At 41.0% G+C, this 13,531-nt stretch overlaps 1 protein-coding gene across 1 annotated transcript in view; it reads right to left on the bottom strand.

The window, feature by feature from the left end:
- The window catches only part of CCDC192 (coiled-coil domain containing 192), a 198,196-nt gene that overhangs the window by 59,936 nt on the left and 124,729 nt on the right, over positions 1-13,531 (bottom strand). The window contains 1 exon segment of the mRNA XM_022588705.3: positions 8,119-8,251. Coding sequence (XP_022444413.2) covers positions 8,119-8,251 — 133 coding nt within the window.

Below are 13,531 nucleotides of genomic sequence, written 5' to 3'. Positions count from 1 at the left end.
ATGTTTTCAGATCTTGCAGGCACTGATTATTATGCCAGCATGATTAACACACCTCCTGGATCCAATGCATATTAAGCAAATCAGGAATAATGCTGTGCCTCTTACATTAGCTCTTTATTTCTTCTTAGTTCTATGTTCTTTGTCCAGTATTAAATTGTGGCTTTATTTAATTGAAAAAAATTAAAGGCATAGTAGGGTAATCTAGTCCAAGGCAGTATATCTTTAAAAACAAATATTCTTCCAGACTGCTACACTGCACATATGTATCTAATATATACATAAGAGTATAAATTGAACCCAATCCCACTGGCCAGAAAGAAATCCTGTGTCTTCAAAGAGAAGTTTTCCACTCTCCAGGACAATCTGGTCCTAGGCATCCTTTCTAAATTTGATTTGATGAGCTCAAGCCCCCCACAAGTATCCACTCATTCCTCCAAATTTATGCATATGACCAGTGTATCTAGCCTCTAACTTCAACCTCCTATCAGGAAACACTGAGTCATTAAATAAAATAACATTGTGGTTTCTGGGGAATACAGGAGAGAACATCGTTCCCTTTTTGTACTTTGGCACCAAGAGGTTGGTATCAGGAATGGCTGCACCAGTATCTACAGCTGACTGACAGTTGTTTGCAACCTCAAACTCTCCAGTTTATCTTCTGTTGACAAATCTCCATCTGCTGTGTGTGACAAAGGAATGCTATTTCTTTACACATTTCTTAGAAGGAAACATCTTCCTTCTCGCCTCTGGTCTGGGTTTTTTTAGCAGTATTTCCAAATAGCACATGCTCTTCTGGTGATCATAGCACTTGCCACGGTTAAGTAAGAAACCTTTGAAATTGATCAAGCTCCAATTCCCATGTGCCTTGTCTGACATTTAGCTGGTGCTTGCCCTTTCATCCAAACTCTCTGGATACAGAAGCCAGGAGACTTTAAAAAAATAAAAAATAAAAAATAAAAAAAACTATTCCTAAGGGATGGACAGAAGGAAGGGAGCACCATTTCCTGATAACAGTATAATTCCAAAATTAGTCTTACAAACAAAGGAGGGAGGGGACCCTGACATCATTGAATTCCCACAGCTGATATAGCTAGCAAATACTGGACCTCAACCAAAAATTTCAGAATGGATCTTCTTACCCTTTGCTAATTATAAAATAAATAGATTTCCAGACTTTTTGCAAAGAAAGGGCTTAAATATGCACTTTGAAAATGATAGGGAGAGAAAGAAGAGAAATTTTTTACTTTCCTCACAAGATAAAACTGATCTTCATCGCATGGCCGTATTCTCCAAGTCTATGAGCTTTAACTAAAATAGATTAAAGGGGACAGTGAAAAGTATTTGGGGTTTTTTTTGGCTTCTGTCCAGAAAATTCTCCCATCCTCTTTTATCTGATAGTGTCCCCTAGCCCTTGACCTCTGGCACATGACCCAGGTGTGATAAAATCCCATTGCCCTGGCCATAGCAGTTGATCCAAGGGTGATGCAAGTAGAGTCAGTCAAACGGCTTCCTTGAGATTTCTGTATAGATTCTGTGAGAAAGAAGTGCTGTTCCCTTTAGTTGGGTACAAATTAAGCTTCTTTGGTTGCAAGTATTATAAGCCAATGCAGACTACTTTAAGCAAAAAGAGAGTTTATTGTAAGGTTATGAGAAAGCTCTCAGTGATGAAGGAAAGCTTAATAGCCTGACCTCGTGGAGTCAGCCTCTAGAATATGGGTATCAAAATAGACAATTTCTTCAGGCGGCAGGGCCCAACCTTCGGAATGAATTAGCTCTAGCTTTTTTCTACCCTCCCTCATTCAACTCAGCTCAAGATTCAAGTTCCAGAAAAAAAGCAAGTGTGATTGGCTCAGCTAGTCACAAGCCTTTTCCTAGGTTAAGTAGGAAAGGGATGCTGATTGACAGTCCCCCTGGACTGCAGAGAGCAGGAGAGGCATAGTTCCCCAAAGGAAAGCCATGTTTCTCTTACTAAAAGAAAGGGGAAGTAGTTCTGAGCAGGCAGAAACTGATGTTCACCAAAGATTGATAAGCCAGGGCAGCCAGGGGACCTTTCCTGATCTGTGCCTGCAATAGCTCAAATGGGGCCAATAGGCAAAGAAGAGCCAAATGAACCGTCCAGAAACCCTGCTCGGCCTCACTGCCGGCCTTAGCAGCTCATACATTTCTGTTTAAACCAGTTGCATTTTGGTTTCTGTCACTTGCAACCAACAAAGTCCTGAGTGATGACTAGTTTTTATGTGAGTTATTTTTAGGCCTAGAGGCCTCTGGAATGTCCTTTTGAAATTAAGAACCACCCTCAATTTGTACATATTGAATAAGTAACATTTCTTGGGATCTCCTTGCAATAAGTCCCTAAGTTTTTCAGGGACTCCTGGAGGAGTTGTTTATCCTTGAGGGAACTTCTGAAATCAGTGAGAAGACTTTGCCTTTGGGGTTCTATTCCAGGAAACAGCTCTATTTCAGGAAGACTTCAGTGGACAAAGGAAGAGGCAACCTGACGGGTAATCTCTGAATAAGACTAGGGATTATAAAGATAAATATAAACTATTTCTATGAGGTAAATACTAAAACTCCTTAGGAACTTGTTATACTTAAAAAGCACACCTTGAAGTTATTATTCCTACATTCTCTCATTTTTCCTAATTTTAATTTCTGGTGTTTATTGGCCTAAATATAAAATATCCCACCGTGGAACAGTTTCTGTATCTAAGGATTCAGTAGGAGTGCCTAAAAGAAAGCTCTTTTCTGCAAACGTAAGGATAATTATGTGGGTGGGAAAATCTCCACCTTTTGTTTCCCTGAGTTCTTGTCACTTTCCATCAAGGCAGTAACACAGTTGGCAGCAATAGGAAAGTGCAGGCTGCCTGTTTGTGCTTTGATCAAATGTCACACTGAGCTTCACGCAATCTGATGCCATGGGTGGTGAGCAGTGCTTTTGACAAAGTCCCAGCAGTTGAAACAGTGAGATCCCAGGGCCCTCCTTGTTACTTTCTTAGAAAACTCTAGGTAGACAGGTAAAAAAAAAAATCTGTGTTCAATGGCAAAAGAAGGTTGTACGCAGAACTATTGGTCAAGAAATTGGTTCCTACTTTGAGGAATAGCAGCCTTTCCAAGAGCTGTGCTGAGTGACAGTAGGAGAGGATGGCATTGTTTAAAAGACTAGACACACATGGACAACTATTCAAGACTAGCCTTACTCCAATAAATATTAACATGACCGCTCTCTAAAAGCTTGGAATTCTACCAAGGCAAGATTTTATTTAGGCCCAAAGCATTCTCATTAAAATACACTTGACAGGGTGTTACATCTTTGTGAGGATTATTTTAATCACTGTTTTTTTTTTCTAACTGAGATAAAATTCACATAACATAAAATTCACCATGTTAACCATTTTAAAGTGTGCAATTCAGTGGTCTTACTGTATTGACAATGTCTGTGCAAGTGTTGCTACTATCTTATTCCAGAACATTTTTATCCCCCTCAAATCCCTGTTTTCTTAACATCTAGTTGCAGTAGGAGTTTTGATCCCAAGGAGGTTTGCAGGAGGAGAATAAAAAGAGGGAGAGAAGGTTTGGGCTGAGTGCCTGGGGATGGACATCATGATAAAAAGATACTCTTTAGAATGCTAGTTAGAGTTGGCTCTGGGGTTTTGGCAAAGAGATATATCTCCTGACTTTCATAATTGTATAGGACAGCAAGTATGATTCTTAAAATTAATGGGATAGTGTTTAAAAATAATTTTGTGTCACGAAAAGTCAATCCTATTACAAGCCTCCCTCGAAAGTGTGTTTGGCTCTATTCAGACCATGAGCCCTGGGTAATGCCCAGGGATGTACCTGTACTACCTGGGAGAGTCTTCTTAATAAGAGTAAAACCAAGAGATGACTTAAAGTTGATACGGCTTTCAGTGGGACAATGGGAACTTGCCTGTGGGAATTAGATATATGTTATTTGATATACCAGCTGTGCATATTAAGAGAAAAGAACTAAAAGGAAAATAAAATCCAGAAGAGTGCATTCCCTTTAGTATGCTAGCTTGAAGTCTATAAACCAGGTCCCGGACGTTCTGGTCAAAGATACAAGCTTTCATCTTAGCAGGTGACTTGATGCTTATGTGCCAACAACAGGACTTAGTCACCAAGGTCCTTTACAAAGTAACTTTGTGCTCCAAAACCAAAGGGAGCAGAGATGGTTTTGAAATCTAACCTTAGGTGTCTGCCTACTAATGTTTACCAAAAGGTGGACTCAAGCTTTGAACGGGTATAATAGGCGTTTCACTGAATTCTGTGAGTGAATTAAACTGTGAGCACTTCAGATGCAGGTTGTGGAGATGAGGCAAGGAATCTGCCCTGGGCTGTGATTATCTGTACAAAGTAAAATCAACAAACAAGGATAGGCTGTAAGTAAGTTTCCTGCAGTGCCAGTTTTATAATAAAGGTGTTTTGCTTTTTGGTTGAACTTGCCATTGACTAAAATCATTTATTTCCTTGGAGGTAATTTAAGTACATAGCCAACGAAATAGTTTTTCTGTGTTTACGTGTTAAAAAAAATTTGGTAGCTCACTGTTTCATCAATTTGAACATGCTTAAAAGTATTCCTAGTATTCCAGGACATTCCTCTGATCAGAGGTTGAATGGCAACCTTATAAATAGTCTTACTTAGAAAATGAACCAAACAGGGAAAAATTGTGCACATTTGCATAAAAAGAAATTCTAATTTATTTGCATCCATCTCTTTAATCTGCTTGTTATAACTATAGGCACTGGTTTGTAACTATAGCAGAGAAGTAGCTTCATGTTAATCCAGATAGCATGTCAATTAGAATCAACACTTTTTCCCCTCTTGCATTTTCAATTGTTACAATAAGATCGGCTTTCAGAGTAGACAACCACGATGTCCCTTGATGGAGGCTGGAAGGGGTCTCCTTTCCCAAAGTGGTTCACTCTCCATCTACTGTGGGGTCAGAAGTTATATTGCTGGACATTTATTTCTTGGATCATGAAGGTCTTTTGTTCATCAAGAAGAATCTACTTTAAAAGTGCAAATACACATGGATGGGTGACTCATTAAGCATTTTATTATATTTTAACTTGATTGCCAGCTGAAAGTGGATCAGACATATGGATTTTGTGCCTCACTCTTTCTTTCCTGCAATGGGCTAGCCCTTCCTCTGAGGAAGTATTCTTCTCCCAGTCCAGCTCTGTGCTTCTGGAAGCGGCTAGTCACAGCATCCTCCTTTCGCCCTGTTATTTCCCTGTGCCCCTCCGCCCGGCGGCTGGTGCATGACCAGGCTTGTCCAACCATACTTCCCCACCCCTGGCTACAAAGATTGATTCATGGCCCTGGATGAGTACCCAACCCAAACCAGGACAGTGTATTTTCTTGTACTTTTTCTAACTGGAGCTGGTGGAAAAATGCTTTTTTTTCCCTCTCTGGAGGAGAGAGAAGGAGGGCAGCCCTTAATTAATTGTGGCCATGTGTCCAGACTCTCCTGACATCCCACTTGAGGGAATGAAAGTCTCAATGCAGAGAGAAGCAGAGTGGAGAGACACAGGTGCCCTGATGGGATCTGAGACCCTGAATCTATGGGACTCTAAGGCTGATGGCATGCACTTTGTTAGTTTGTTTACAGTTGTGCCAATAAAGCACCCTTTCTCCTTAAGCTATTATAACTGGGGGCATCTGCCATTTACAAACAGATGTCTAAAAACCAAAAACAAGCATTTTATAAAAGGACACAGGACTAACTAGGGAAGGAGTGGTGTTCTGGTCAAGGACTATGTGTGGGAGCTGGGTCAACCCTAATTGTCCAGCTGTTAAATGGGATTCATTGTGTGTTAAAGTTACCTACATCTTTTCAGACTTTACTTTCAAATCAATTGAGAGGTAGGGCAAGGTGACCAACGTGTCTGAGAATGAGAGCTCATATTACTCTGGGGCCACAACGGCCTTGACAATCTCCTGGGTTACTGAATGCAGGGTGAGGCTGCATGAGACCCATGGGAGAGTAAGATTGTGCAAATATTTGGTTTAAGACCTTCCTGCTGTATGTCAGTCCACTGACTCAGGTTCTCCACCAAATAAAAGAAGCAACACATGGGTTGAAAAGGGAGTCCCTGCTTTCATCCATAATTGACCTTGGAGTACTTGACTTTAAATTTATATCTGTTCATAATACATTAGGGTTTTTGTTTTGTTTTGTTTTTTCCTGTACAGGTAGGTAGTTTTTTTCCCTTTTAAACAGAAATATAGAGAAAAAAATGGACAAAGAAGCAAAGGTGGGATTTAATGTTTTCTAACCTCTCTCCACAACCATTAGAGTCCTCGTGCCTCAGTACTATTTTAATTTTGACCCATCAAACTCTCAAAGGGACAAAATCATCATTAGATAGCAAATGATATTATTTTTGTCAAAAATGAGAGTAATGAGGGCTTCCCTGGTGGTGCAGTGGTTGAGAGTCCGCCTGCCAATGCAGGGGACTCGAGTTCGTGCCCCGGTCCGGGAAGATCCCACATGCCGCAGAGCGGCTGGGCCCGTGAGCCATGGCCGCTGAGCCTGAGTGTCCGGAGCCTGTGCGTTGTGGAGAGGCCACAACAGTGAGAGGCCCACGTACCGCAAAAAAAAAAAAAAAAAAAAGAGAGAGTAATGAGAAGTAGATACCTTGCAATAAAATCTTTTTTTCCACTAGATTCAAAATACAGTTGAGAAGTTGAAAGCTTCTCTCAGGTGAGCTGGAGAACTTTCTCCAATGTGCTGTACAATCATCGTCAGCTTCTTCTTATGCAACCAATTTGAAATATGGCCATGATGCCTTAGAATAAAGACCTTTAAATGCGTAATATTCTCTACTGGATTTTATTCTTTTAGATTTCAAGGTGGTGAAAGCAAATTAAACTGTCTTTATGTTGTTCTGTGGGAAGAGAAAAGGCTGCGTTTCAAAGTGATGGTGTTACATGCCATTTCAATCTCGGGGAAGTGCTATTCAAAATTGAAAATTAAAACCAAACTCATATTAAACAGTTTCCCATGTGGTCAGGATGCTGGGAGTGTCTCACTTTCTGCAGCCACCATGTCACCTACTTTCTCCTCCTCCACTCTTTCCACATTCCTCCTCTTTTTTCATAATTACTTATGAGTAATAAAGGAAGCAGGAGTAAGAACAATTGCATGTTCCTGGCTTTACAAGAGTGCTGCACATCAAAGGAAGACATTCGTCCCAAGGAATCATAGTTTTGCAAGAGATCCACCCGGCAGAATGAGGTTTGCTATCGCTGCCGCAGAGCAGAGAAATAGCCTCACTGCACCAGAGCTGCGCAGGCGCCCTGGGGTGATTGCCCAGGTTGCCACACACGTCTGTCCTGGGGCAAGGTAATAATCCACATCTCTAAGCCTGTGCTTATTCTTGTGGAATCCGTAAACGTACTTGCTTCAGAGGTTATTCTGAGAATTAAACGCACATGAAATACTGAGCAAGATGCCTGCCACGTAGTATTAAATGTGAACTCACATTATTGCTAATGATGGCAGTCCGAGGGGCTTTCTCCCCCAGGTTTGTAATCATCTCTGAGAGAAAACTTTTTTAAAAATCCAAACCAGAGTGGCTATTCAATTTTTCTGAACCACCCAGATTTCATTCCCAACCAGGCTTCCCTGTTTGTTTCTAGCTCGTTAGCCTATTGTTAAAACACAAATTGCTTTCCTTCCCCGTGCCCGTCTCAGTCAGTCTATCGGCCCGTCTACACTTTTAGACAAGCCCCTCTCCTTGCCCCACTTCAGAGCCCCATCCCTTGGGGCCTGAGGTCTCCTCCTTGGGCACTGCTCTTCCCTCACGGCCACCCAGCAAGACACTTATCAGATCTGTTTCAGTCCCCTCTTCAGTCTCAGAGACTCTTCTTTAAGGAACCGCTTATTCATCCCCTGCCTCTCACACTGTGAAATCACACCCAGCCTGGAGTTAGGAGTTTGCGTGCTGTCTCTAATCATGCAGAATGGAGGTCGGGCCACACCAGCACACTGCCTGGCACTGTGGCCTTGCTTTCTGCTTTGTTGCCAGAAAAGCTATATGCATCACCTAGGACCAAGGGCCAGTGTGTGACTGTCACATGGTAATACTGACCTCTAGGGGCTGGCTTTCCTTCACATAGAGTCTTTATCTTCTCATTGAGTTCCAGGACTGTGATGGCAGCCTCTTGCTTAGCTGTTGCCAAATCAGTTTGTAGCTTTTCCAGTTTCCTTTTGTGCTTTAGTTTCTTAAAAAAATAAGAGTTTCCGTCACTAGAGACACATGCATCAAAGGAATAAAAAGAACTAATGATGTCTGAACAAACAGGGCCTTTGAAAGCCGGCTTAGATGAAATGCTCCCTGTTCATCTAGACTGAGTCCTGTCTGAGGTACATGTGCTCCTGTCAGAGACCTGGAATCACCAACAGTAAAAGCCTACTCTCTGCATCATAGTATCGTTCACCCTATTGAATGGTTTTTATCTGGATCTGAGCCTTGTGTTTTGACTGCTTATATATAGAGGCAATTAGAAAAGAACTCTAGTTGGCAGTCTGCATTTTACCATTGAAGTGCCAAAACCTGAAACCATCTGATTTTTTTTCCAGTCTGTACGTAGACTCACATGAAATAATCACCGCCTTGATCCTGTCACGTTTGCCCTAACAGCATAATGGTTTGCATTCAAATAAACTCTAAAACATGTGATGCTACCACGAAATGCTGATGTTTATAAATATTTACTATGGTATCTATTTAGAGAAAGTGGTCAGCGGTAAGAGGGTTTTCAAGCAATTGAGATAGCAAGGACAGGAATTCCTTGCTATAAAATAATCTGATTTATGACATCGAGACCTTTGAAGGAACTACATTAAGAAGTTGTTACATAACCAAAGGATTCCCATTGAAACTATATGACTAGAAAGCTCCATTTATGGTTCTCACGATGGATTTGATTTATCAAACTTGGATTTCTCTGCAACTACAGAGAAGCTGTCTGTTGTGAAAAGGGCTGCGTTTGCATTTTTGTGTTGCTGCCTTTCCACTGAAGAGCTCACCTTGCCAAGTCTTTGTGGGCTGGTAATTAGGAAGCCCAGAAAATAAACGACTAACATTTCTTATCAGACATAAATCTTGAGATAAGGAATAGTTTTTGCTCACCAGGGAAGATGGTGTTCCCCGATCTTTAAAAACAGTAGACTCAGGTAGCAGGGAATCACTCCCTGTTTTGAGAGTAAAGTCAATAAAATCAGTTTATCAAAGATGGGATTAGATAGTCACAGACCTCTCATTTTAAAGACAGCAAGACAGGACTTCATGAAAGCTTAATTAATGGCATATGCCCGGATAAAAGAAAATGCATTATTCAAAGGAGAATGGTGGTCATGGAACTTCATTAAAGAGCGTCAGAGGGGTGGAAATGGGCAGAATTTACTCAGCCCATCCAGGTGAGAGGCGCCCTGAGCCACAGACGTTCCGCTAGAGGGGCAGTTATCATTCATGTGCTCATTTTATCATTGTACTAATTATGAAGCACCCCTTTGGTGTTAGACACCGTGCTGGCCAGCTGTTAAAACAGTGCTGATAAGATCTCTGCTCCATGTCACTAAGACCTTCTTACTCACTGTCTTTCTCTGTGTCTCTGGTCACCTAAACCCTTCACAATTTGGCCTGTCATGCAGCTTAGTTCAGGGAGAGACTGAGCTGATGAAGAGGTGCAGGTGCCTAAGTATTTGGTAGCTGTGTTTCTCACAGTAAATTAAATTGTCTTGCTAATCTGTACTTCTCTGTCTTGTAAATTGGTTTGCATTAGCTTGTTCATGCACACCTCATCTATCCCAGGTCTATGGCGATCACACCTGTGAGGGGCCTTTCCTGATGCTGCTTCAAGACGGCTCCATGCTCAGATTTTTCACTTTGCTTTTACCACTTAGGACATTGGGGATGGAAAGTGGGAGGAAGGATGTAGAAACGAAAATTGAGAAAGTGGAGGGAACGAGGGAAAGGATGGCAAGAGGGATTCAGAACAGAGTGCTAATGAAAAGTCTCAAAAAAGAACTGATAATGATACACAGGCTGAAGTGTCAGGCATCTGGTGTACTGAGGAGCACGATTTACCCTGAAACGAGTAGGAAGGTAAGACGGGTTGATGGATGGATAGAGAAACTCGTAGATACGTGATAAAGTGAAGATAGCAAAGTGTCAGTTGTAGTGTCTAGCTATGAGGGATATAGGCGTTTACTATAAAATTATGTCAACTTTTCTATATGTGGAAATTTTACATGATAAAATTTTGGGAGGAGAAAGAACTAAGGATTTAGTTTCCTTACATTGCCCCTCCCTTAATTCTTAATAGGTGGTATTCAAATTCTGAAAACGTGTCACATCTATTCGTATGCAGGTAAATATTCTTCCAGAAACTTTTCTCAGAGTAGACATTGATACTAAATAAAGCAAAAATAAATGCAAGTTGGTGAGAATTGCTGGCTGATCCCTAGGAGCTGGCATGGTGTCATTAAGTAAAACTCTTAACGAGCTATATTTCCATCCTGACGGGATGACTTAAGGGATAGCACACAGGAACTCAGTGGAAATATATAGCGCTCCTTGGTACCACTTAAAATTTTCAGCTTTTCAGTTAAAAAGACAACTCTTTTTTATTTTTTACATCTTTATTGGAGTATAGTTGCTTTACAATGGTGTGTTAGTTTCTGCTTTATAACAAAGTGAATCAGTTATACATATACATATGTTCCCATATCTCTTCCCTCTTACGAAAAAGACAACTCTTTTAGAAAATTCCTGTTTCCAGACCACCTTTTTGTCTTTCTCTTATTGTTTTATGTCTCTTATTATTGTTATAATATTTGTCTATTTGCCTTATGATCTGAGAAAGAAGCTGAGGATATTTAGTTTGGAGAAGACAGTATATAGAGGAGTTATGACAGTTGACTTCAGTTATCTAAGGGGTACTCAAGAGGAGAGGAAGTTGAGTCAAACAGTATTGTTCCAGAGATAGCATAAGAAACAATGTGGAGGAAACACAAGGAGGCAGATTGTGGCACAGCATGAGAAAGCACCCTCCAGCAGTTAGAGCTTGAATCCATAACAAGATAGGATGAGGCAAAGACCTCCTGCTCTGGGCAGACTCGGGCACAGCCTGCCTGGGTGGACATCTTCAGGCAGGCCCAGAGTAACCTCTGGGACCTGGGTCAAGAAGTAACTGGAGGTCTGGCTTACCCCCAATTCCTTCCACCCCTAGCCCTCCAGGGACACAGCACTTGCATGAATGGACACCTCAACCCTCATAGTCTCTAACGTGGATACAGCTGTCAGAGATACTTTAGAGATAATTCTGGTATTTGTGAGATGTTGGGCAAGAAGGCCTGTGGGTCCCTCAGAATTCAAGAATAATGTGACTCAAAATGTATAAACTTTCTTATTCAGCTGTAAGAAAGGGGAGGGGAAATTTAAATTTAAAGTTGAATAAAGGACCTAGATTGGTTGCTTAAGATTTCTGTTTGGACTTTTTGGTTATTCAGATAAAGTTTAAAACAGTTTAACAGCATTGTCTTTTTTTCTTTTTAAAATTTTCTCCAGACAGAACTACTGTATGCTATTAATTCATAGCTTTAACCAAGTCCTTTGGGCATTTCTAAAAATTCCGTTTGCCAACATGTGTTTTATTAGTCATAGACATCAAATGATTTCAGTAATAATAATATTTTCCTTTGCTTTTTTGGCATTCTCTAGCCAGGCAACCCAAGTGTTGTACTTGAATCTAATGGAGTCTGTTATGGTCTCCCTAGTAAGCAGGAGCTCCCCTCAGTGATTACTGAAAGGATAGGAAGGCTTTATAGCTTAGAGGTAAATTCCTATTACCTTGCTCTTTTCCTACTTCTCCTACAGGGTGGACAGAGGGAGGAAATCATGTATTTGTGCAGTGTTTGGAAAAGGAAATATTTATCCGTATCACTTTGCTGAATAGCTTGCATTGTACCAAGTCAGTGGGAATTAGGGATAATCAGGCAACTATTTATAGAAGAGTTCAACACAGAGTTGCCAGCACTGTTTAAAATTTCTTGGTCTTTCTACACACTTTGAATCATGGCCTCGGATTCTAAAGCTGGGCTTTGTCAAATATTGGCCGTGAGAAATTAGGCCAGACGCATGACATCTTCAGGCTCTAGATCCCATTTCAAAGAGTTGGTGGGGATTAAATGACATAACACATAAATGACAGTACCCAATGCTATGTTTGCAATGTAGTGGGTATGTCTTTCTGGTTTTTGTCATTATTCCTTGAAACACGTAAGGGAAACTCTAAACTGGCCACTAAAACACTAAAGTATCTTCTCTACAGATGACTCTGTCACACTTTACAAAAAATAAAATTTATACTTCATTGAAAGCAAAATTTTGTCTTTTCTTTCTTCTTTTCCTCCTCCTTTTTCTTCTTCTAAATTACGTTTTCTGCCTGATTGCATTGATCTCCTCCTTACTTTGTATGGGTAGACAAAACTTAATGTCCTGAAGCAGACATGCAAATAGCCTTGATCCAATCTCCTGCCAGAGCTGGCCCGACGCCTAGGCAAAGTAGGTGGCTGCCTTCCTGGAACGATATGAGGAGTGCTCTAAGGCCCTGCCTCTTGCTTCCTGTGGAATCTCTGTCTTGGGCCTGCCAGAGCACAGCTTCTTCCCATTTTGTCTGAAATCTACCCCATCCAGCCCACCGTCATTCACTTAGAGAGCATACATAACAGGTAGGTTTTGTCTCCAGAGGACTGCTGATAAAATGCTCACTACCAAGGACATATAAGAGAATGGTTTGAATACAGAAGGTATAGCTAGTTTTCTCCTTTCACTTCTCTTCTAACAACCCATCATTAATAATGAAACTATTAAAAGTGAGAGCAGCATTTGGATAAAACTTGGCTTAAACAATCAGTTTCACGTCTGTTGTTTTGTTTTATGTTTATACTGCCTCAGGTGAATATTTTAAAAGCCCAGGGATGATGAATATGTTCCATGGATGTTCCTTAGTGCTCTATGGCAAGCCTTTGATGTGGGGATCCCTTCACACCAGGTTGCACCTGTGGCTTCGTCATCCTTAACCTGCAGTCCCAATAGCGGCTGCTCATTGATGAAACCTAATTGTCATCTACGTTGGCGTCTCTATTTTGCAGAGGAGAGAGCTGAGGTCCCAGAGAGCTTGAGTAGATCTTATCATGGCGTCTAGTAAGGAAGTAGCTAAATTGACTTGAATCAAGGTCTTTCGATTCCAGATGCTGATTTTTATTTTCAATGGTAACATGAGGCTTCATTAATCAATAGCACCATTACTTTGTTAGGTTCGTAAAGGTAACCTTGGATAGTTACAGAGTGAGTACAAGTAGAAAGTCAATATAACAGAGTTGGTGATAAAAGAGTAGTATTGAAGTGTGATGGCAAGGCCTTTATAGCATGGGTGGTTGTGATGGGCAGGCAGCCTTCCCTTAAAGCCCTCTTTTAACAGGAATTACTGGACTCA

This window comes from Delphinapterus leucas, chromosome 3 (assembly GCF_059928025.1).
Source record: "Delphinapterus leucas isolate spDelLeu-1000000601 "Yukka" chromosome 3, BTC_Dleu_Yukka2, whole genome shotgun sequence".
Classification (NCBI taxonomy): domain Eukaryota; kingdom Metazoa; phylum Chordata; class Mammalia; order Artiodactyla; family Monodontidae; genus Delphinapterus; species Delphinapterus leucas.
This window is presented reverse-complemented; position numbering and strand designations above follow the sequence as displayed.